Source organism: Elephantulus edwardii, unplaced genomic scaffold, assembly GCF_000299155.1.
Source record: "Elephantulus edwardii isolate Elephantulus edwardi_28Jun2011 unplaced genomic scaffold, EleEdw1.0 scaffold00126, whole genome shotgun sequence".
Taxonomy (NCBI): domain Eukaryota; kingdom Metazoa; phylum Chordata; class Mammalia; order Macroscelidea; family Macroscelididae; genus Elephantulus; species Elephantulus edwardii.
The window spans coordinates 822089-845204 of record NW_006399876.1 but is presented as its reverse complement, the minus strand read 5'-3'; the positions used below and the strand labels follow the sequence as shown (position 1 = coordinate 845204).

The window sequence follows — 23116 nt, the reverse complement described above, 5'->3', positions numbered from 1 at the left end:
CTCCACTTCCAGGAATGTCCCACAGCCCCAGCCTGAGGTCACCCTTGGTCTGCATTGCTAAGGCTGTCAACTGACAACAGGGACCACATGCTAAGAACAGCAGCCAAGATCTTCTGTCTCCATGGAGATCCTGGGCAAAGGTCTTCACGTTTCTCCCCAATCCAGCTTTGGGGAGTGTCCCTGAGTGCCCACAGCATGAGGGAGCCACTGAGCCCATGCTCACTCCAGCTGAGGCCTCCGGAATGCTCTTGTCCACAAGCGAAACCTGGGGGCCACAGGCTGGCCAGCAGGAATTAAGATGGACAGGGGAGCCCAAAGCAGCCCCACACTCACCCTGGGCAATGACGTCTTCAATGTTCTTCCCACTTAGCTCACTGATGACCTGGAACAGACAAGCAAAACCAGGAGTTACCACTGGACGCTTAGGCCTGCAGCACTGACCAGAGCGCTGTGCTGTGGGTGATGGGAAAATACACACAGGACTTTCCAAGACACAACATCAAATCCCCTAGCTGGCTTGATGCCGAGCTCTGTGCCCCTCAGCCTGGGACTCCTGCTTCTAGGTTTACTGCTAAGTAGTCTCAGCGAGATTGTCAACAGTAAATGCAAATGTGACCGCCACCGTGGGAAGGCTGCCTCCCAGCACGCTCACCCAGAACAGACAATCACCACTGCCACGACAGAAAGGAGGACACAGGTCTCCAACTACAGTGGCCTAATGAACGGATTCTCTGAACCAAGACAAAGAAACTCTCTCTGCCGGCCTGGTGCTGAGACTGCGCTCCACCGCCGGCTCTGCGGGAGCAGCATGGCTTGACCACCTCGTGGGACTGGCTGCCTCTGAAAGGCCGCTGGAACACGAGCTGGACTCACTTCTCCGCACGCAGCGGAGGAGCCCTGGCTCCTCGCCACCCTGCCGACACCGCTGCGTCGTTCGGGGCCCCCTCGCACCCGCGGGAAAATCACCGCACGTGTCCCCAAGTCCCGATCGGCGCCGAGAACAGCGGCCGGCTGCGCTACCTTGTTGAGCCGGTCGTCGTCGGCCTCGATGCCCACGCTGTCCAGGATCTTCTTGATGTCCTTGGCGCTGGGGGAGGAATTGCCCCCAAGGGCGGCCAGGAGATAGGAGGCGACGTAACGCATCCTGCAACGAGGCGGCGGCGTCAACGGCGGCCTTGGGCCCCTCCCGCCGGGCGCAGACGGAGACCGTGCGAGGCCGGGCCGCTGGCCCTGCTCAGGCCGTCCCCGCGGCCCTGCACCCCCGCATCCCGGAGCCCGCGGCCCCACCCCAGGCGGCGGCCGACTCACTCACTTGGCGGTGGCGGCGGGCAGACCTCGCACGTGCGACCTCCGCGGCGACAGGGACGGAAAGGAAGGCGACGGAGCAGGGGCGGAGTTAAGGCCCTACCCAGAAGCCTCCGGGCGCCCGGCGTCCCAGCGCGCCTCGACGTGACGTCACGGCGCTCAGCCAATGAGAACGGAAGAGACAGGAACTGGCCGGCCGGACAGTCGGCGCAAGCTAAGGCCTTACGTTCTCTTCTCGTACAGCCTGGGGTAGCTGTCTCCGGTATGTGTTACACAGATACTGGAACAGATAGATGCGAGGCTAGAGTCGGCTGTTTTCGCCCTCCCGAGACTGGCGTTCCCAGCCTGTCATGGGACGCCTAAAGCTCCCAACATGCAACACGACCGCCGGGGCCCGCCCCTTTGCGGAAGCGAGCGATGTAGATGTTAAACTGCAAGCCCCGTGGTACACCGCTGCCGGAAGCACATTAGCACCGCCGGAAGTGCCTGTGGGCGGTGGCTGGCGCTGGGACCCAGCACGTGTGTCGTCTGGGAGGGTCCCCCCGCCGTCCAGCCGGGTGTCCTGTCTTGGGACTGGAGGCTCAGGGTCCAGCGCACATTGATGGCCGCAAGTCCGGCCAAACTCAGTGATCTTTGACCGAGAAACGGGATGGCCTGGATACAGAGGCTCTGGCCCATCTGGGCTGCCCCTGCGGGGCTCTCGTGCGTGGTTGGGGGCGGGGGGGCGAAGACCAGCGCGGCCCTGCTTGGCCAGCCAAAGCCCCGAGGCTTCCGCACCACCCATCGCGGAGTGTGAGATAGGCCTCCCGAGTTCTATGATCCGCCCTGGCTAGCTCGGTTCACCTCGTGTCCAGGGTACCCTCGTGCACGTCCTGACTCGGAGGAACCAGGGCCGCCTTCCCTCTGGAACTTCAGTTGGGGGCATGAGGATACATTACATAGTAGATGAGGCATTTACGGATTCAGATGGGCCCCCAAATCACAGAAAGTCGCATCTCTTAGAAGCTGACATTGGGCTGAAAGATGGGTGACAAAGGCGGAGATCTGGGGCAACCCACTATACAACCTGGCCCAGCCGAGGGGCAGCGGGCAGGCCCCCACCACAGTGCAGATTCTCACCCATCTTCACGCACTAGATGAGGTCGCCCTCATTTCATAGGCAGAGAAGGTAGGGACATGCCTGGGGAAAGCGGACATGGCTTTATTGCAATCACAAAAGGAAATGATTACAAAAGTTTTCATCAGGAAAGTGGCATGTGATTGGATTTGTACGCTCCTCGGGTCCCCTTAGAGGGAGCTCTGGTGGCAATCCCAAAGGCAAGGGGTTCAAATCCACCAGCTCTGCGGAGAAGGATGGACAGTCTCCTTTACAATTAACTTTCTCTGCAAACTCGCTCTGGATCGGTTCTGACTGGACAACGATGGAAAGCAACAGCGCCGCCTTTAAGGAACTCTGGTGGCCAGTTGCACTGTCAATTCAAAGGCAGAAGGTTCAGCTGCTCCACCGAAACACAGGCAGCCTCTGTGCGATTGCAGCCTTTGAAAACCCTCTGGAGGAATGGCTGAGACAAGTTCCTGGGCATTTTTAGTAACTGGGAAAATTGGGCACAAGATTAAGAGAACGCCAACTAGTGCTTAAGATGGTTGGAACGGAGCGTGGTGTATGTTTTACTACGATTTAAAAGCATAAAACCTCTGGGAGAACCAGGCAAGCGAAGACCTGCAGGAAATGCCTCCCTGGGTCGGAGCGCCGTGGTCACCAGGGTGAGGTAGTGTCAGCCTGAGGCCTGCCCTTCACGACGCAGGATGGGACTCCCCCCCCCCCCCCCCGTGAGCGTCCCCAGGACAGCGGGAACGGGTTTTGCAGCTGGTGGGCTTCAGAGGCGCCTGAGAGGACTCCAGCGTTGGTGGGCCGCAGAACCACCTCCAGGGCCCCCCACCTCGCTTGAGATCGCACCCGCTGCGCGCCACGCGGGACGGCGGGCCCAGCGAGCGGGATGTAGGCTTGGCGCCGGGCCCCTCGGGCTTCCAGGACAGCCGACCCTCGGCCTGACCGGCCCCGGCTGTGCGGGGCGGGGCCTGGGGGGCGGAGCGCCCAGTACCCGCCGCCCGGAAGCTCGCGAGCGGGAACCGGTGTTGGACACTGGGTGCAGCGCGAAGGCCCCGCTGGCGGCTGCTGTGCGCCGGGCAGGTATGCGTGGCCGCTGGCGACAAGTTTGCTGCAGAGAGTGCAGGGGATCCCCAGGCTCCTTGGTTCTCCGGACAGCTGTGCTCGCCCGGGCGCTCGGGTTAGGGTGTTAGCGGGTTCTCGGCTGGGACCGGCCTTGCACCTGGTGGTCCGAGTCGGGCCACGCCGGTCACCACCTTCCCCAGCACGAAGTTTTCCATGGAAGCTGTGGGCGACCTTCCTCCAGAGGTTATTAAAAGGGTCCCACGCCCCCAGCTCCGAGAAGCCACGCGGTGCCTCTGACCCCGAGCTCCCTCCGGTTCATTTACTAGTCAAACACAAGAGGGCAGCGACTCTGATGGGTGACGAGGGTGGGTGGGACCTAGCACTCAATCCCTGGACTGGTCAGCTAGGTGACTTGACTGGTCCTGCCAGCCTCCCCTGGGTGGGCCCTGCAACCAACTGGTCTCTCAGCCAGAGGGTCCCATGCCCATTTCCAGATAGGACCCGTGCAGCACCCTCAGAATGACTGCCCAGTCAGACTAGCCCTGGGTTCTGACACCAGCGGGCTTCACTCATGCTCCCTGCCAAGTCCCCGCCCACGCCCGCTCCTTCCTTGTCTTCACAGCCTCTCAGTCGTGCCTGAGCAGGTCTGGCTGGCGAGCTGGGACATGTCCAGCCCCCAAGGGTGGTCGCTGGGCGATGGCTGCAGTGGTGGAGGGGCTGGAGCCCGACGCGGCAGCAGCTGCTGCCACAGAAGAAGCAAAGGATGCTACAGGGGAGGCTGTGGCCACCGTGCCCCACCTCCTGGCAGGAAACAGCTTGAACCTGGATCGGTACCCGGAGGGCTGCCGCCGCCTACTGTACCTCTGTGCCCAGCAGCGTCCTCAGCTGCTGGAGGTGCAGTTCCTGCGGCTGAGCCCCCACGAGGACCCTTGGCTGCTGGAAACAGCCTTGGCCCAGGTGCCGGACAGACTACCCAACCTCCACTCCCTGGTCCTCAAAGGTGAGACAGACAGGTCACCCCCATCCCTTACCCCTCCACTCCCTGGTCCTTTAGGGTGAGACAGGTCACCCCCACCCCACTCCCTGCGCCCTGCTCAGTCAGCCCTGTTTCAACCCCTCCCCCAGATCTTGCTCTGCTTTGTCCCCTGTAGTACTCAGCTGTGTACCCTGGTCCCAGCGTCCAGCATCCACAATACTCTCCTGCTCTGGCCCCCAGCCCAGGCCCAGCCCTACCCAGACCCCGGGCAGAGTGGATGCTGCACTGCCTGCTCTGGGTGCTTTTCAGGGGCTGCAGGTGTCCGTGTCTTGGCCTCTCCCTCTCTAGGTGGGCAACGCCGGGACAAACTGGGTGCCTTCCTCCGGGGCTGCCTGACCTCGCTACCCACCGGCCTCAGTGGCCTGGCCGGCCTGGCCCACCTGGATCTGAGCTTCAACAGCCTGGGCACCGTGCCTCCTTGCGTGCCCCAGCTCCGAAGCTTGGATGCCCTTCTCCTCTCCCACAACTGCCTCTCTGAGCTGCCTGAGACCCTGGGGATGCTCCCCTCCCTCACCTTCTTTGCGGCGAGCAACAACCGTCTGGCAGCACTGCCTACTGCACTGGGGGGCCTTTCCACCCTGCGGCACCTCGATCTTTCTGAGAATCTTCTGGACACGGTGCCCCCAGAAATTGGAGACCTGAGCAGCCTCACAGAGCTCAACCTGGCCTCCAACAGGCTGCAGAGCCTGCCAGGCTCCCTCGGTGAGCAGCCCTGCCCCATGCCACCCCTTTTCCTCCCAGCCTTGGCACACGAGGCTTGGGTTGAACGCTCTTATAGCCCCTGCTGCTTCTGAGGCTACCCCCCTAGGATGCCCCTTCCCCTGGCTTGGAGGCTCCTGTGCCCCCTGACCTTTTTCTCAAGTTCTGGGTTCTCGGGGCCCCCTAGAATGAGTATCCTTTTGAAGCCTGACCACCCAGCCCAATCCAGATTCTCCATTCAGGGTGTCCAGGCAGGTGTTCAGGGGCCCTGCTAGCCCTAAGCTAGTGCCCACCCCTCCCCAGCGGGGCTGCGGTCACTGCGGCTGCTGCTCCTATATAGCAACCTCCTGACCTCTCTGCCTGCTGACCTCATCCACCTCCCCCTGCTTGACCGGCTCGACCTGAGGGGTAATCAGCTGCGGGAAGTGCCCCCAGAGTTCCTGGACGCCCCCTTCGTACGGCTGCAGGGTAACCCCCTGGGCGAAGCTCCACCAGGCCCCCTGAGCCTCCCAGGTGAGCACAATGGCTGGGACAGGCAGGCCAGGGGCAGGACACAGTCCTCTTGCCGTCCTCACAGCTCCCTGTTCCTTATTGCAGAGAAGCCTTTGCTTCCAGAGATGCCTAGGCTGTTCCTGAGCACAGAGCTGGACAGGTGTGCACTGGGCAGGGCTGGCTGTGATGAATACCACCCCCAGGGGACTCTTTCTGCTGTGACCTGAAGCCAGCCTTCTCTGCACCCAGCTTCTCAGTCCCCCCCCAGGGCTGCTCTGTGACGCTGGCCTGTGGCATCCGCTTACTCTTCCCTGCGGGGGCCACCAACAACCCCCTCACCATCCATTACCGGCTGTGGCCTCCTGAGCCCCACCTGGCGCCCCTGGGACCTCATGACTCCTTGCTCAGCCGCGTCCTGGAGCTGGAGCCCCACGGGGTGACCTTCCAGCAGGCAAGGCTGGTTGGGTCAAATCGGGGGTGGGCAGCGCATGGGTCCCCCGGCCTGGCCCCAGGCTCACCACCCCACCTGGCAGGACGTGGTTCTCTGGCTTCTCTTTGTGCCTCCCCGGGCCCGTCATTGCCGGGAGGTGGTGGTCAGGACCCTGAGTGAAGACCGCTGGACTGACCTGGACACCCAGCTGGAGCAGACTCCCAAGGTCAGACCTCATGCTACCTGACCGGTCTTGCCTCTCATCCCCCAGGCCCTGCCCCCCAACTCCACCTCTACTCCTTAGACCCCAGAAACTCCTCTCGGACCTGGGACTCCAGCCCGTCTCTGCCCAACAAGCAGTCCACCCTGTGCCTCTGTTACTCTCTGACCCCTCCTCACACCTCAGACCCCTGCCCTACCATCCCCCACTCCACTCCCTCACCCAGTAGCTCCACCTGACCTCTGACCTTCCCTCCTCCACTCCTGAAGCGACTCTGGGCTCGCTGCCAGGTGCCCCACTTCTCCTGGTTCCTCGTGGTTTCTCGTCCTGTGTCCAACACCTGCCTGGTACCACCAGAGGGTACACTGCTCAGCTGTTCTGCAGACCCCGGGGTCAAGGTCACATTCCCTCCTGGGGCCACGGAGGAGCCTCGTAGGGTCCGAATGCAGGTAGGACAGGGCTGTGCAGAGGTGGCCGGGGCCAGCTTGGGGGCCACTCACATGACCTTTCCTCCAGGTGGTACACATGGCCAGCCATGAGCTGCAGGGACTGCTGGGGGACCCTGAGGTGGCTGTCAGTCCCTTGTTGTGCCTCTGGCAGAGTGGCACCCCTAACTTTCTCCAGCCTGTCACCGTGCAGCTGCCCCTTCCCCCAGGGGTCACAGGTGAGAGGTGGCCCTGTGGGCAGAGCCAGGCCGCAGCCCTGCCAGTAGACCTCAGCCTGCTGCTATTCCCCACACCCAGGCCTGAGTCTGGACCGCTGCTGTCTGCACCTGCTGTACTGGGCCCCTCCCTCGGCCACCTGGGATGACATCACAGCCCGGGTGGCTCTGGAGCTCACCCACCTGTACGCCCGCTTCCAGGTCACACACTTCTCCTGGTCAGTGCACCTCCTCTCCCCACCTCCCCAGCATCCCCAGGGCTTTTGCAGGCATTCACCATCCCCCTCCCAGGTACTGGCTCTGGTATACCACCAAGACCTGTGTGGAGGGCCTGGCACGCAAGGCCTGGCAGCGTCTGCGGCTGCACCGTGTCAACCTCCTCGCCCTGCAGAGACGCCGGGACCCTGAGCAGGTCTTGCTGCAGTGCCTGCCACGTAACAAGGTGGGGGCTTTGGTGTGGAGGCTTGAGGGTGGGGCCAGGGCAGCACCAACAGCTGGATGCCCCACAGGTGGACGCCACCTTGAAGAGACTGCTGGACCGGTACCGTGGCCCAGAGCCTTCGGACACTGTGGAGCTGTTTGAGGGCGAGAAGTTCTTTGCAGCCTTTGAGCGTGGCATTGATGTGGATGCAGGTGTGTCCTCTGCTCTTGGGGGCCCGGGATTCCATGCCTGCATCCCCGTGTCCCCCTGACTCCACTGAGCACTGCCTTGTCCCTAGACCGTCCAGACTGCGTGGATGGCAGGATCTGCTTCGTCTTCTACTCCCATCTGAAGAACATGAAGGAGGTGTACGTGACCACTGCCCTGGACCGGGAGACTCAGGCTGTGCGGGGCCAGGTGCAAGACGGGGCAGGGCCGCCTATGTGCCCGAGGCAGAGGCCAGAGCACTGACTCTGCCTGTCCCACCCCCAGGTGTCCTTCTACCGGGGTGAGGTGCCCACTGAGGTGCCCATGGAGGCCCAGGCTGCCCGCCAGAAAAAGGTCACAGACACCCTGTGGATGGCCACTCTGCCCATCAAGCTGCCGGTGAGAGCTCAGGGGTCAGAGGTGGGGTAGGGAGTTCAGAGGCAGGACCTGGCTCACATGCACTCCTTCCTCCCCACAGAGACGGCGTGGGGCTGAGGGGCTGCGGTCAAGGGCCAGCCTCTCCTTGGCACCCCTGAACTTGGGCGATGCTGAGAGTGGTTTCCTGACACAGAGCAACCTGCTGGGCGTGGCCGGGCGCCTGGGCTCGGACTGGCCAGCTGTGGCCCTGCACCTTGGCCTGCCCTACCGCGAGCTGCAGGCCATCCGCCACCAGTTCCGGTGAGCTGCCACCCACTGCTCAGCTGGGGCGGCTGGCTGGGTTCTCACAGGGCAGGTGGCCACACCTGCCCCTAGGATCAGGGAACTTCCTATGGGGCCTCACTCCTCTTGCCAGGGATGACCTGGACGGGCAGATCCGACACATGCTCTTCTCCTGGGCGGAGAGGCAAGCTGGACAGCCAGGTGCTGTGGGGCGCCTGGTGCAGGCGCTGGAGCAGAGTGACCGGCGGGACGTGGCTGAGGAGGTCCAGGCCATCCTGGAGCTTGGCCGCCAGAAGTACCAGGCTGGCATCCGGCGCACAGGCCTGGCCCCCCAGGGGCCCTCAGACCTTGCCCCACCTAGCCCTTCAGCCACACTGACCCGAGAGCCCACCGGGTCGGAGGCCCACAGGGCTCCCCACCTCCCCGTGGGGTTAAATGATCCCCCCCCTGAACAATAACACTCTAAAACGTCTTCTGTCTCAGCCTCATTTGTTTGTGCGATGAGGGAGGCCGCTGGGAGGGGTCTCTGTGTGGACACACAGCCCTGGCTCCTGCCTTGGCCGCCAGCACCCAAGCTCAGTAGTGTGTAACCGCGCGGTGGTGACGGCACATCCCGTGCCTCTGCCACCACACCCTGGCCTCTGCGCCCTGACCGCCTGCCCTGCATCCCCAGGGGAAGTAATCCGGGCTCACGGCGCTGAGGTCTGGGGTGTGGAGCCAGGAGCTGCGGGGCTGTGTGCGCAGTGGCCGGGAGAGGGCGCTGGCGCGGCGGGCCGGAGGGCGGAGCACCGCGCGCGCAGCCCGCCTCCCCGCCTCGGTGCAGGCCCGGCGCAGGACCGGGAGGCGAGCGGCCGGGCCCGCACGGTGAGTACCTGGGCTGCTCCTGCCGAATCGCCGGCTGAGCGCGGCCCCTGCAGCCATGCGCGCGGCCCCTGCACCCATGCGCGCGGCCCCTGCAGCCATGCGCGCGGCCCCTGCACCCATGCGCGCGGCCGGAGGTGCTGGTTTCCTTGGCTCTGCGCCTCTGCGCCGCCCTCGGGCACCGATGCTCCGACCTACAGCCACTGCAGGCGTGGGAGGCCGTGCTCGCCCCCGGCGGCGCTGGGCGCGCTCCCTGCTTACACGTGTCCTCCAGGGGGAGGAGCAGGGCTGGGTCCCCAAGAAGCTGAGGACAGGCCTGGGGGCGTACTGTGGGGCCTTGTCGGACGTGTGGACACGTGCGTGGCGCCTGGCGGGGGAAGGAGACCAGCCAAGGCTCCATCCGGGTCCCCCGCCAGCGGCCCGGACCCTGAGCCACCTCGCTGCGGCCAGCTGCCCCACCTGAAGCCGCCTTTGTCTGCAGGAAACCTTTTGCGGGCCCCCCCCCCCAGGTTAGCCCAGAGGGAGAGGGAGAGCGGAGATTCCTTGGCGAGCCCGCTCCGGCTCCCAGCCTCACGCCTGTCTTAGTCCTGGGGTGAGGGGCTCTGGCCATTGGGGGGAGATTTTCCCGCTGCGCCCGGAAACAGCAGCTCGGCTCTGCGTGCTCGGTCTGCGGCCCGTCGAGCTTGCTTGCAGCCTGTTTCCGTGGAGTGAGGCCTCTCCTGGGCTAGTGCTGTGGGTTTCTATGGTGACATCTGGGTGCAGGGGGCGAGCCGGGCAGCTGTCTGAGAAGCGGAGCTGGGAACACAGGGAGGGGGTCGTGGTCGCCCGCGTCTCTCTCTGCTCTCAGTCACTGCGGTTGGTGGCTAGCCCCGCCTCCGTGTTGGGACACAGGGCTGACACCCCAGGTCAGCACCCCCTCTCCACACTGGGCATTTGCCAGTGGAGTCTACCCTGCAGACCTCTGTCCCGGAGGAATGTGGAGTGGTGGAGTTTGCTCACCCTCCCCAACCCTGCAGGCCGCCGCCGCCTCCTGGTACCTGGCTGTACCTGGGGCGGGGCGGGTTACCTATGGAGAGGGTCAGAGGTCAGTCCGCCTGGCTGGGATGGAGCAAAGGGCAACTGGCTTTGGGAGTTCACTGGCCTTGGAACAGCCAGGTGAGCAGGGACTTGACGGTGGCAACCTTGTGCTGCCTCTAGACGTGGTCAGCAAGGTGAGTGGGCCCTACGCTTGGACTCCCTGGGTGGGGGGCGGGGAGCGGAGGGTTTTCCTGACTTGCACCCTCCCACCCTCCCCATTCACACAGTATATAGGCCCTGATGCGTCTCTTGCTTATGTCCCAGGGGCCTAGATAGATCTAGGGGCTTCCGAGCTGTGGACAGGGCCACTAGGTGACTGGGGCCCCTCTGCTTGGTGGTGGCTCACTGAGTCAGACCCTGTGGCCTGTGGCATCCCCCCTCAGGCGATGCCCGGCGCCCAGGCGCTGTCACTCCCTTCCGCGGGCCCAGACTCCTAAGTGAAAGAGAAAGTCGCCCTGGCCCGCCCCGCCCGCCCCTGGACCAATCACGGCCGGAGCTTCTGGGCGCTCCCTTTATCGCCTGCTCCGCGCGGGGATCCAGGGAGAGGGCAGCCAGGGAGCGGGCGGCTGAGCGGTGAGCGCGGCGGGCGGCGGGGATGCGAACCGGGGGGCGGTGGCGAAGGTCGTGCGCTCTACCAGGCGTCATGAGGGTTTGCCATGTGACCCTGGCGGCAGCGCGGTGCTGTGAGAGGTGACAGCTGGCCTGCCAAGTCCGCAGGGGGAGGGGTCCGGAGTCTGAGGACTCAGAGGCCCCAACATCCAGGGCTGCAGCTGCCCATGGAGGCACCTCCCGCATCTGGCACCCAGCTCTCCCTCCTGGGCGTGCCCTTTCGCCCTACCCCTCAGTGCGCCTGTGGTCCTGGTCACTGGGGTCTGAGACCAGTGAGCCCCTCATCTGCCCACACCGTCTTCAGGCTTCAGGGTCCACTCTCTGCTTCCTGCTTGTCTGGGGGTGAATCACATCTCATCCTGGAGGGGGATTAGAGGCCTGGGGTAGATGTCACTAAATGTGGGGTGCTTCTCCTTGGGGAGCGGTACTGAATTCCACAGAAGAGGCTGCCTGGGGAATGGGGCTGTGCTCTGAGGTGGCCTTGCCCTCTGCGGCACAAGGATAGGCTGGGGTGGAGGAAATCTCCCCCCATCCCAGAGAGCTGATGCTGGCCACCTTTCCTCAGGGATTTGGGGGACCTTGAAAGATCCATTGGGGTAGAGGGGAGCGGCTGGTTGGTGCTGCTACCCCCTTCTCACTGGCCCTTTAAGAGTTGAGCTCGCCAGCGTGCACGTGAGCAAGAGTGAGTGTGTGATGCGTGGGGGGCAGGGGAGGAGGGGTGCTGGAGACAGCCTGCCCCCAGGAGGCAGTCAGGATTGCTCACATTTCCAGCCTGGGGCTGGGAAGTTAATCCGCTGTCATCTGTCCCTGTCATCTGCCTGCCTGCTGACCCACCGCTGTCCCTCCAGGACCAAGTTGTGGCTGACACCTTGAAATCCCCAGCCCAGCGAGGTCTGCCGCTGCCTCCCTCCCTCTGCCTGCATCTTTGTTGGAGCACCACTTAAATGGCTGAAAAGCAGATCAGGTCAGCACCTTCCTGTCTCCGGCATTCCTAGGCCAACTGCGGGTCAGTCTGGCTCCAGGGTACATAACAATAGAGAGAAATGGATAGAGAGAGGCTGGTTGTTCAGTGGTCAGAGCCCTGTTGCCACTGGCCTTGCAACTGCTGACCCCACCTTGCGTTGTTCACAGTCTGCCAGCCAAGCTCATCAATGGCGGCATTGCTGGGCTGATTGGAGTCACCTGTGTGTTTCCCATTGACTTGGCCAAGACCCGGCTGCAGAACCAACAGAATGGCCAGCGCCTGTACACAAGCATGTGAGTGCGGATGGGGTCTGGTCAGCAGTGGGGCAGGACAAGTCTCAGTGTCCCCTTCTCTCTCCAGCTCTGGGGGGGGAGCAGGGGCTGGTCAGCAGTGGGGGCAGGACAAAGTTCAGGTTCTCCCACCCCTTTCTCCTTGTGTGAAAGAAGGGGACAGTGAGGGCAGGGAGGCCTGGTAGTCACTGTGGGGTGTGTACTAGCCGTGGGCCAGACCATGCTTCACAGGCTGACCTCGGCCGCTGCTTACTCACTCCATGTCTGCAGGTCTGACTGCCTCATCAAGACCATCCGCTCGGAGGGCTACTTCGGCATGTACCGAGGTGAGGCTGGGACGAGGTGGCTTCATCTGGGGGCCCTCAGTCCAGCCTGGCCGTAGGAGGAGAGTTGAACCTTGGGGGCAGAAGAAGCAGGGTCTCTGGTTACCGGCAGTCCTCACTGCCCTCACCTGGGCTGCAGCTGGCGTGCTTGGAAGCTTCGTAGTTGGTGCTGCATCTCCAGGGTTGCTGGGAGTTCGTCCCCTGTCCCCTCCCACAGCCCGTCGGAGGCACTGATCATCAGGCTAGGAGCCTGGGGGCTCCTGGGGGCTCTGACCTGTACGGCCATCAGCAGGCCCAGTGCCCCCTGGGAGCTGGGGGCTGATCCTGTGGCCTGTTGGAGTGGGCACTGGGAGGCAGAAAAAGGAGGGTCCTACAGGGGAGGGGAGCAACGTGGGAAGAGGGCCTGAGCAGCAGGCGTGAGCACTGGCCCTTCCTGCCAGGACTGCCCAGGTGTCCGCCCCTGCCTGGCACACATAGGGCCCAAATGTGGGTGAGAGGGCAGGAGAAGGGCCCAAGCAGCAGTTGGGCAAGACTTGGCTGCCTGGGAACCAGTGCAGGACAGAGCCTCCCACTTAGGCCAGCGTGGCTTCCGATTGCCACCTCTCAGCCCCCTGCTGACCCCACATGCCCACAGGAGCTGCGGTGAATCTGACACTTGTCACCCCAGAGAAGGCCATCAAGCTGGCAGCCAACGACTTCTTCCGTCACCAGCTCTCTAAGGACGGGTGAGGGGCCACCGTCTGCAGGGGAATGGGAGGGGGGGGTACAAGGTCAGGCAGCAGGCACCCCACACAGCTGCCGTGGGAGGACTGAACTGGCCAGGCCACCTCCTTCCCGATTTCCCTGATGGCAGATCCTCCTGCGTCCCTGCCGCTGTTGCCACTCCCTCTGCGCAGGCTGAGACGGAGGACTGGCCAGCTTCTCCTTTCCTGGACACATACAAGAGCCCATCTTGGGATGGGGCCCGCCCACAGCCATCTGCCTCTGTGGCTCGGTGCCCACAGTCGGGGCTCTGTTGCCTGCCCTCCTCCCACCCTTCTGTGCCCAGATGTAGCCGCGGGCCCCCACTGCGCGCAGGCCATACCTGACTCATCCTGGGTGGCAGAGGTCTCCTGCTGTCCTCACCGCCCCCACCCCACTGCAGGCAGAAGCTGACGCTGCTGAAGGAGATGCTGGCTGGCTGTGGGGCAGGCACCTGCCAGGTGATAGTGACCACCCCCATGGAGATGCTGAAGATACAGCTGCAGGACGCGGGCCGCATAGGTGGGGGGCTGGGGACCGATATCAGGGCGGGCTAAGGGCTGACCCCCTCATCCCCTCCCCCAAGAGAAGCCGGTAAGCTCACTCCCTTCACTGCAGCCGCTCAGAAGAAGCTCCTGGCAGCCCAGGCTCAGCTCTCAGCTCACGGCGCAGCCCAGCCCATGACAGAGGCTCCCCCTGGCCCCCGCCCCACGGCCATGCAGCTCACCCGGGACCTGCTGCAGAGCCGAGGCATTGCTGGCTTATACAAAGGCCTGGGGGCCACACTGCTCAGGTGGGAAAAGGGATGGGGCTGGGGGTGCTCTTCTGCCCAGGTGCCTGGCCATCACACCCCTCCTTCCACAGGGATGTCCCCTTTTCTATTGTCTACTTCCCACTCTTTGCCAACCTGAACCAACTGGGGCAGCCGGCCTCTGGCGAGAAGTCCCCCTTCTACGTGTCCTTCCTGGCTGGGTGTGTGGCTGGCAGTACAGCTGCGGTGGCTGTCAACCCCTGTGATGGTCAGTTTGGGCCCCTCTGAGGTGGGAGCGGTAGGGGCCTCCCACAGCCAGCCCTGACCCTGTACCCCCACAGTGGTGAAGACGCGTCTCCAGTCCCTTCAGCGCGGGGTCAACGAGGACACCTACTCTGGCTTCTTGGACTGTGCCAGGTGTGGGGCGTCTCTGGAATGTGTGGGTGGGGTGGGGGGACAGCAGGGCTGCTCTAACCCTCCCCTCCCCCACAGGAAGATTCTGCGGAATGAGGGCCCCCTGGCCTTCCTGAAGGGCGCGTACTGTCGTGCTCTGGTCATCGCCCCGCTCTTCGGCATTGCTCAGGTGGTCTACTTCGTGGGCATCGCTGAGGCCCTGCTGGGGCTCCTGCAGGGCCCCCAGGACTGAGCACTTGTGGTCCTGCACTGCAGAGGGGCTGAGCAGGGGTCCTGTTGCACGCCCTGGGGTCCTGCCCACCATGGGATCAATGTCTTATTTAAGTAGAAATATGTCCATTCCTGGAGCTGGCCCCACACAGCCTGTAGGCCTGAGCCCCCAGGGCAGAGCTGGTCTCTGGGCTGGGGGCTTTTAGACCTGGACCAGGCGGTGGACCCTGCCCCAGCCCCACTGGCCCCAGTTCCAAGCCTGACCACTGGTCCATGAGAGGACTGCACAAACCTATTTATTGAGTCTGCTGAGCCCAAGTGACTGTCCAGCTCTCCGTCCATTTGCTGACCTCTCCTCCCCTGCTGTGGCTCTGTTCTCAGACAGGACTCTGCCCCATCTTCCGCTGGGGTGGCATCTCCTGCTCAGCATGGAGCCAGGCATCAGGAGAGGGTATCCTGCGTTCTGATACCGGCCCCTTCTTGTCTGCTCTGGGACCCAGGGAACCTCATGGCCCCTTTGTCCCCTCCCCCACCAAGGGCCTGAGAACATGAGGTTGGGGGGGGGGGGGGGGTGTATATATGTGTCTCTATCTTTGCTGACCGTCCAGGATCAACTCCAGCTCCACCTCTCTTGCGGCCCCTCCTCCCTGAGACCCCCCAGGTCTGACTTTCCATGGGAGGAAGTACAGGCTAAAGGACCGCGTGGAGCATGAGGCTTCAGTTCTGCTGCTGGGTCCCTCCCAGGGTCCACCCTCCTCTCGGCCTCTTGCAGGCCCCTGACTACACTCCAGAAAGCTCCGCCCCACCCCAGACCCAGCCGTGTTGTGACGCGCAGGCTCCAGCGGCCTCGAGTGTTTGTGTTGGTGACTGACCCTGCGTGGTGGTGCTCTGTCCCCCAGGCTCCTCTGACCCCTCCTCAGTGACACTACCTGGGCCTCACAGTTGTCCCTAGGAGGCACTATCCCCGTCTCCTGGAACCTTGGAAGCTGCTGCTTACAGAATTCTATTTTTTTTCTTTTGAAGAGTTTTATGAAATGACTTTTTGTGTCTTGTCATGTAAGAGGATAAATAAATATTCTAAGTAGATACTGCTTTTCTAGGCTTCTGTTTGGTGATGGGGTGGGTGGAGGGACCTCAGCGGCTCTGGCTCGTGCCCGTTGAGGGGGGCTCAGGCCTGGTGGGGAGAGCTTGGCAGACTGCCTTCTGCAGGTTCAGGCAGGTGGGCCAGGCCACTCCAGCCATTCTCACCTGCAATCTCCATGGAACAAGAAGTCGGGTCTGGGAGCCAGTGGTGATGTGCGCCTGTCCCGTCCTTCCAGCCTTCATGCTCGAGCCTACTGGGGAGGTTACGGTCACTGCAGCCCACGAGCCTTCCTCTCTTCTGACCTTTCTGAGCAGGACATTGTTTCCCTGGGACTAGTCCCTCCTGTCAACAAACCTTTAGCATATGAAGCCAAGTCTCCTTCAACAAACCCTCAGCATATGAAGCCAAGTCTCCTGGCGCATTTCAGCTGGCCTGGGGACACATTGGTTGTTCTTTAGCACGCTGTCCAGTTATCTCACCAACACCACACTTTAAAGGTATCAACTCTTGTCTGGCCTTCTTTATGCATTGTTCAGCTTTGCAATATGAAGCACAGGAAATGACTAGTTGGATCAGCTGCACCTTGTTCTTCACACTCACATCCTTGCTCTTTAGCACTTCTTTGGAAAGATTTTGATAGTAGATATTTCCAGTGCAATACATCTTTCAACTTCTTTTTGGCTTTTGGTGGTGGTGGTGGTGGTGGTGGTGGTGGTGGTGTGTGTGTGTGTGTGAGAGAGAGAGAGAGAGAAATTTGTATTTGAATTAGCCAGCTGGACTCAGTTTGGATGATCCAATTTTTTTTTTCACTTTGAGCTTCCTGCCCCTCCACCCCTGTGTACTGTCGAATAGGGTCCGGCTGGCATGGGAGGACATCACCCCTCCTCCAGTGGAGCATCTGGTGGATTCGAACTGTCTTTGGGATTGATGATCACAATTTTGTTGGCAACATCCAAAGCATCCTAGTCAGGAGCAGTTGAACAGAGGCCTTCTTTCCATCAGGTGTTGACCTTGACCCATCAATGTCATTGAGTTTCTTTCCAGCTTGTTTGATTTGGTGCTTCTTGGCCTTGACATCCACAATGAACACAAGTGTGTTGTTATCTTCTGTCTTCATGGCTGACTCAGTGGTCAGGGGAGACTTGGTGATGGCATAGTGGTCAGGCTTGTTTCTCCTGGGGATGCTCTTCCGGAGGTACCTGGGCTGCCTTTGGAGTGTCTTTGGCTGCCTGAAGGGGGGTAAGCTAAAGATGGGCAGCTTGCGGATCTTCTCTTGTTTGTGGCCATGGACCCCCTTCAGCCTTCACTTCAGCTCCAGTTTTGGGAGGGACTGGGGTCTCCCTCTTCACTCTCAGGGCCATCTCTGTAGAAAGATCTTTTGACTTTCGGACTACAGCTTCCACAGTCCACGACTGTTAACTGTGGCCCCAAGGAAAGTGAAAATCTTCATAATTTCAATCTTTTCTCTTGTCAGTAACGATGTTGCCTTTTCAACCAAGTGTTAGACTTTTTGTGGTCTTGACATTGAAATATAATTCATATGAATATTTAGTCCTTTTTTTTTTTTTTTTTAATAACATGAGTCCTATCTTCAGTAAATCCTTTACGTCCTCTTTCTGTGAGCAAGCGTGTGCAATGTGCTTGTGCAAAGTTGTTGAAAAGTCTTGATCTAAGCCTGGTTAGATATTATTCTTCCCATAATCTAGCATCTTGGATTCTTTTCCTCTCGACATATAAATTAAAACAAGCTTGGAAGCAGGAGTGGCATCTACTTCCAAAATAGCTTGCCTCCAGAAACTGTATGAACTTGGAGAAACGATGAAAGTTATACAAGTGTTCAGGTTTTTTGTTCATAGGGTCTCTATGAGTCATCTAAGACTCAATGGCACTTAACAACAACAATAGCATATAAATTGAATAATGACCCTAGCCGTCAGGAAATCAAGAAGACTGATTGCCTTAGGAAAATCTGCTGTCAGGGACCTCCCCAAAGTGCTCAAGAGCACCTTACAGACTAAGGTGCACCTGCTCCAGGCCATGGTATTCACAATAACTTGCTATGCATCAGAGAGCTGGACAATAGCTAAAGATGACAGTAGCAGAATCAATGCCATTGATGTGCGGTGCCGGAGAAGAGTATTGGACCTACTATGGATCACTAAGAGAGCAAACAGGTCTGTCCTGGAGAGGGTGAAACCAAGCTGCTTCTTGGAGGCAAGGATTTTGAAGATCCATCTCACATACTTTGGGCATGTGGCCAGGAGGGGCCAGTCCTTGGAGAAGGACATTATGCGTGGAAGGGATAGCGCAGGAGAGGAAGACCCTGGATGAGATGGATTGACACTGTAACTGGGGTATTGAGGATGGATGTGTCAGAGACAATGAGATTGGCTCAGGACAGGGGTGGGTTCAGAGTTAATTGTGCAGAGGGTTATTATACAGAATTATTGTACTATGAATTGCAGATGACCAACAGCACATAATAAAAACATAAACTGAACTTGTATGGAAAAAGGATACAACCTTGCCCACCCTTTTGCTGATTTTATTTTTTCCTTGTGTACGGTCAAGTCAGATCCAGTTGACACAGGAGGAAACTGCCCCCTCCTCCTGTGGAGCATTTGGTGGATTCGAACCGCATGCCTTCCCTTTTGCTGATTTCAACCATATAGTATTCCATTCTTCTCTTTGAACAATTGATTTTAAGTTCACGTACAGGTCCCACTGAGCACAAGGACGTGTTCTGGGATTTCCATTCCTCCCAATGTTGTTCATAACTCACTATCATCTACACAGTAGAACGCCTTGGCCTACTCCTTAAAATACCAGGGAATAGTATGAGCTTCTCTGCGTTCAGTCAAGAACTGTTAAAATCAACAATGATACCCCTCATTCCATTGCCTCTTTTGAATCCAGCTTGAATTTTTGGTAATTCTCTGTTGTTGTTGTTTTTTTCTTTTCTAAAAAAAATTATTTTCCAATTCTCTGTTAAAATACACCTCCAGCCATTTTTTAAGTAATCTTGAGCAAGATGTTACTTGCATGTAGTATGAATGATGATTTTGTGTGTCATTGAATCAGAAGTGCCCCTTGGCTGACCCTGCAGTGTGTTTGCAGAGCATTAAATTGCGTTGGAAGAGACTGCCCACCTTTCTCTCATGGAGCAAGCGTCTCCTGGACTCGACCCGTGTGGCTTGGGGTTGCAGTGTTGCTCCTTAACATTAGGCCATCAGAGCTGCTAGGATATCCAGCCAATAACCGGTCTGCAGTACAGAATTGTCCTTTAGGTTTCAAGCCGCGATCTTCACAGCAGATTGCTTCACCTCCCACAGGTCAGCTGATTTGTTCCCCTGCCTGACAGCTGAAAAAGACCCACTGCACCACCACGGCTCTTCTGATCCACCTCAAACTCAAATCGTTGTCGTTGTCGTTCAAGTTGGTTTGGACCTGCAGACACCATCCAACCCAGAGGTTGAAAAATCCAGGAGCAGGCTGCTCGGTTTCTCCCTCAGAGCAGCTGATGGATTCCACCTGTTGGCCTTTATTAGCAACCCCAGACATCACGCACTGCATCACCAGGGCGCACTGCTACCCACACGTGTCTATTAACAAACCTCCAAAGCCCAGGAGTTAGGAGTAAGGTCTTTTTCCTTCCCTCCCTCCCCCCTTCCCTCCCCCTCCCTCCATCCCTCTCACGCACGCGCACGCACGCACGCTGTGCCCTGGGTTTGGAGAGTCCACAGCAGTACAGGCTCCACTTTGCTGCGAGGGCGGAGTCGGCTGGTCCGCGTCTCATTTGCCACTCACTACCCCTCCCCCGCTGGTCCTCCTCCCTGCAACTAGCTGCAGTGCATTGTGGGAAATTCCCAAGTTCTCGGCGTCTGCAGCCGCCACCGCCCGCTTGCTGTCAGCTGGGAAAGCGCATCAGCGCAAGGTGGAAGCCCACGGGAGGACAGAGTAAGGGTCTTCGACCAGCTAGAGGGAGTGGACGAGGGGGACGAGGGTGAGGTTCCCGCAGTGCCCTGCAAGATCGGGACCAGGTCGCAGCGCTCCAGGCCTGAAGGTCACTGGGGTTGTGGGTGCCAGGCCCTTTGCTCTCCAGAGCTGAGTGGCTGGGGAGTAGAGTAGGGAAGGGGGCATGAGGTGATGTCACTGTGGATTCTAAAAATTAGAGACTGGGAGGAAGGGTGAAACAGACTCTGCCCTTGGCAGATCTTGTCCCTGTGAGGGTCTGTGGGAGTGATGGTTCGGCTGAGACGCCGGGGGCTGTAGGAACCCGTCAACCAGGCGCCCTTATCACTGTGACCTTCAGGTGACCTTCAGTGTAGTCAGCTCCCCGGCCTGAGGTGGGGGTCACTGTACTGCAGCCCCACACTGCTCCCTTAACTGTGCAGTGGGGGAGTTTCCTATTCTTCCAGAGAAGTGGCCAGCTTACCAAGGGGAGATCCATCCAGGCCGAGGACGTCAGCTTCCTGGCCTCCCCACCCCCACCCATGAGTCTGGAGGCCCTTTGCTCGTCCAGACCCACTTCATCAACCTGTACTGCTGGCACCAAGGGTTCCTTTGACCCCAAGGCAAATGCAGCCTTAAGCTGAGAGGCTGGGAGGCAGGTGAGGCTGGTTGAGGGGACAGGCATCTGGGTGGAAGCCTGGCCGCATCTACTCTCTGGTGCTGGATTCATCCCCTGTGTTCACCCGACCAACCCAGAGAATGGCCTTCAACATGTAGCCTGCTCTGTCCCCCAGCCAACAGTGGCCAGGCTCTGAGCAGCAGCACTGTCAGGAGGGCTCCCTGGTGTGTGGGCTGGACAGCCTCCCCTTTCCTGCAGACCCTATTTCTCAGGGCCAATGGGAGTTTCCCTGGCCATGGGTGCTCCGTGGGTTACATGTGTGTGTGCATATATACGTGCAGCCCACAGCTGAGGACTTGCAGGGAGGGGCCTCTTTGGATGCTGTCGGAGGGACAAGGCCAGCTCCTGAGCTCCTGGAGGGTCAGCTGGTCAGATCTGGGGTGCTTTCATGGAAGCAAGAGGGTGAGGGCCATAAAAAGGGTGCTTATATCCAGGCCTTCCTGTCTCCCTTACAGACCCCACAGACTGCCCACGGCCAGGCTGTCCTGAAATCCTGACACCTGACAGCCTTCTCCTGCCTGCAGAGCCCCCACAGCCCCCAGCACTGTCCACCATGGAGTCCAGAGGGAAGTCGACCAGCAGCCCCAAGCCGGACACCAAGATGCCCTCAGCCCCTGCGGAAACCAAGGGTCCCTCTGCTGCTGAAGGGAAAGCCCATGGGGCTGCATCTGCCAAGTCAGGGAAGAAGGAGATCCCAGCTGAAAAGCAAGAGCAGCTGGCCCCCACCCCAGTGCCCCCCAAGAAGACCCCAGCCAAGGCAGACCCCACCCTCCTTAACAACCACAGCAACCTGAAGCCGACCCCAGTGGCCCCAGCAGCCCCCAGAAGCCCCGATGTCACACCAGAGCCAAAGGGTCCTGGGGATGGTGCCGAGGAGGAGGAGGCCAGCAGCAGAGGCCCTGAGGGCCGAGGGCCTTGGTCCTTGGAGAACTTGACCCCCGTGCTGGTGGCTGGCGGGGTGGCCATAGCGGCTGTGGCCTTAGTTCTTGGCATGGCCTTTCTGGCCCGGAAAAAGTGATGCTGTGCTCCCAGGGGCTCCTGGGCCCCAGCAGATGGGACACTGGCTCATGAGTGTCTACTCCCTCCGCGTGCAGCAGGCTCACTCATACACAGACCCCGCCTCCGTGTGTGCCCCCCCCAGGCAGCCTCAGAGGGACAGGCCCCCGCAGGCCCCCAGAGAGTGTGGCTCAGGGCCGCCCTGACCTCATGCCCTGGAAGGCAGGACTGGACACTGTGGACAGCCTGGCTGGGGTTTCCTGTGGCGATCACCACGGGGGCCAGTGCTCCAGGGTGGGGCTCTCGAGCCTGACCTGGGCCCTGGGCCTTGTGCTTTGCTTGGGGCTACAGTGGGTGTCATGTCCTTTCTTGGTGTCCCTGCTCACCCCTATCCCTGTCCCCCCGTTTGTTGGTGTTCTGAGATTGGTATGTGTGTGGTGGGGGGGGCTTCCAGTTGACCTCCAGCCTGGGGTGCGTCTCAAGACCAGAGCTCCAACTCTTCCTGGAGCCACCTCCCTGCTCTGCAGTTATCCAGGGCCAGAAGCCCCGCCTGCTGCCTGACACCCTCCAAACCCCACAAGCGTATAAATGCAATAACAGGTAGAGTAGCAACGGCACTGTGCAGGGAGGGGCCCTGCAAGTCAGCTCTGGTTTTGACCCCTTGGAGGTGGTGAGGATGGGGTCTTCCAGAGTGAAAATGGGCATCAGGTTTGTTAATTGCAGGGACCCCAATTCTGCCTGGAGGCTGTCTGAAATAAACTATAATGTCTAATGGCTTGACTGGGGTCCTCACCTGCAAAACCTTGCACCAGGGGAGGGGGCAAGGATGGATGCCTGTGCCTTGGTGGGGGGAACCCCAGAGCCCCCTCTAGCCTTGACTCTTGGATTGTCCCCTCTGGCCTTGCTCTGCCTGGTGACCCACTATAACCATGGTAGAGCAAGCTTTGTTCACAAACACCAGTGGACTTCTCTGAGGACCCTACACATTCTCTGACCTGTGACCAGGCTTGGGGCCAGTAGGGCTGCCAGGCTCCAGACAGTGATCCAGGCTTGGCAGGTGGGGCAGGGCTAGGCTCCACACCTGGGGTCCCTATAGCTTTGAACCGTGTGGAAGCTCCACATGGAGGTGGGGTGGGGCAAGCACAGCCTCTCCCTGTGCCTCTGTGCCAGGTCCCGCTAGGTGCTCCTGCTGGCTTCACACTTAGATGGGTCACTGTTGGATGGGGTTTGCTGGGCTTGGGGTACCCTGAAAGCTGGAGCTGTCCTGGCAGGTGGGGACCAAGGGCCTGGACTGTGCAGCTGGTGATGTCCTATTGCTGGCCGCAGTTTCTGTCTGCTCAGAGTTAGGCCTGCTGCTGTGAGGGGAACAAAGATGAGGTGACTGGGCCTGTGTGCTTCTAGAGAGGAGTTCCCTGTGGCTCTGACTTCCTCCTAGGCAGCCTGGGTATGATACACGACTGCTGAGATCCTGGCCCACCTCCCTTGCCTCCATGACTCAGTGACGAGGCACATCTCAGTCTCACCACTCTCACATGCACAGCCTCAGCTGAAGGAGACCTGGGGACAGGGTCCTGGATGCCACTGTGGGGGCTGCAATGTTGCCATCACCCCCAACACAGCAGGGAGCAGGGCTGCCCTGGCCCACCTTCTCTCCACATTGGTTCCTCCACATCTCCAGTCCCAGGTTCCCCAGGGGGCCCATGGCACTCTAACTGAGGGCAGCCCTGGGGGAGGCAGGCAGATATGCGAGCGTCCATGGGCCTTCAGGGCTGGTTAGAAGTCTGATAGAGAGCAAGTGTTCCAGCATTCTGGGATCAGGAGTGGGCAGCAAGTGCAAAGGCCGAAGGAGGACTCAGGTGAGC

At 60.2% G+C, this 23116-nt stretch overlaps 4 protein-coding genes across 4 annotated transcripts in view; 3 read left to right on the top strand and 1 right to left on the bottom strand.

Moving 5' to 3' along the window:
* Positions 1–1143, bottom strand: part of RPLP2 (ribosomal protein, large, P2) — a 1726-nt gene extending 583 nt beyond the window's left edge. The window contains exons 1-2 of the mRNA XM_006893349.1: positions 1021–1143; positions 334–382 (exon numbers count right to left, since the gene is read on the bottom strand). Coding sequence (XP_006893411.1) covers positions 334–382; positions 1021–1143 — 172 coding nt within the window. The remainder of the gene's footprint in view (positions 1–333; positions 383–1020) is intronic.
* Positions 1144–4174: 3031 nt separating this feature from the next.
* Positions 4175–8762, top strand: PIDD (p53-induced death domain protein). The gene is made up of 15 exons (XM_006893348.1): positions 4175–4478; positions 4803–5216; positions 5517–5726; positions 5811–5865; positions 5955–6156; positions 6239–6361; positions 6625–6804; positions 6872–7019; positions 7099–7234; positions 7308–7458; positions 7526–7649; positions 7736–7854; positions 7930–8043; positions 8123–8322; positions 8438–8762. The coding sequence occupies exons 1-15, from the start codon at positions 4175–4177 to the stop codon at positions 8760–8762; spliced, it is 2805 nt and encodes a 934-aa protein (XP_006893410.1).
* Positions 8763–11795: 3033 nt separating this feature from the next.
* Positions 11796–14570, top strand: SLC25A22 (solute carrier family 25 (mitochondrial carrier: glutamate), member 22). Its single transcript, XM_006893202.1, has 9 exons — positions 11796–11815; positions 11983–12108; positions 12376–12431; positions 13063–13153; positions 13573–13691; positions 13788–13962; positions 14034–14188; positions 14262–14337; positions 14413–14570. The coding sequence occupies exons 1-9, from the start codon at positions 11796–11798 to the stop codon at positions 14564–14566; spliced, it is 972 nt and encodes a 323-aa protein (XP_006893264.1). The 3' UTR covers positions 14567–14570.
* A 6241-nt stretch (positions 14571–20811) lies between these two features.
* CEND1 (cell cycle exit and neuronal differentiation 1) lies at positions 20812–21276 on the top strand. The gene has a single exon (XM_006893201.1). It carries the CDS (start codon positions 20812–20814, stop codon positions 21274–21276), a length of 465 nt encoding a protein of 154 aa, XP_006893263.1.
* The last annotated feature ends 1840 nt before the right edge of the window (positions 21277–23116 follow it).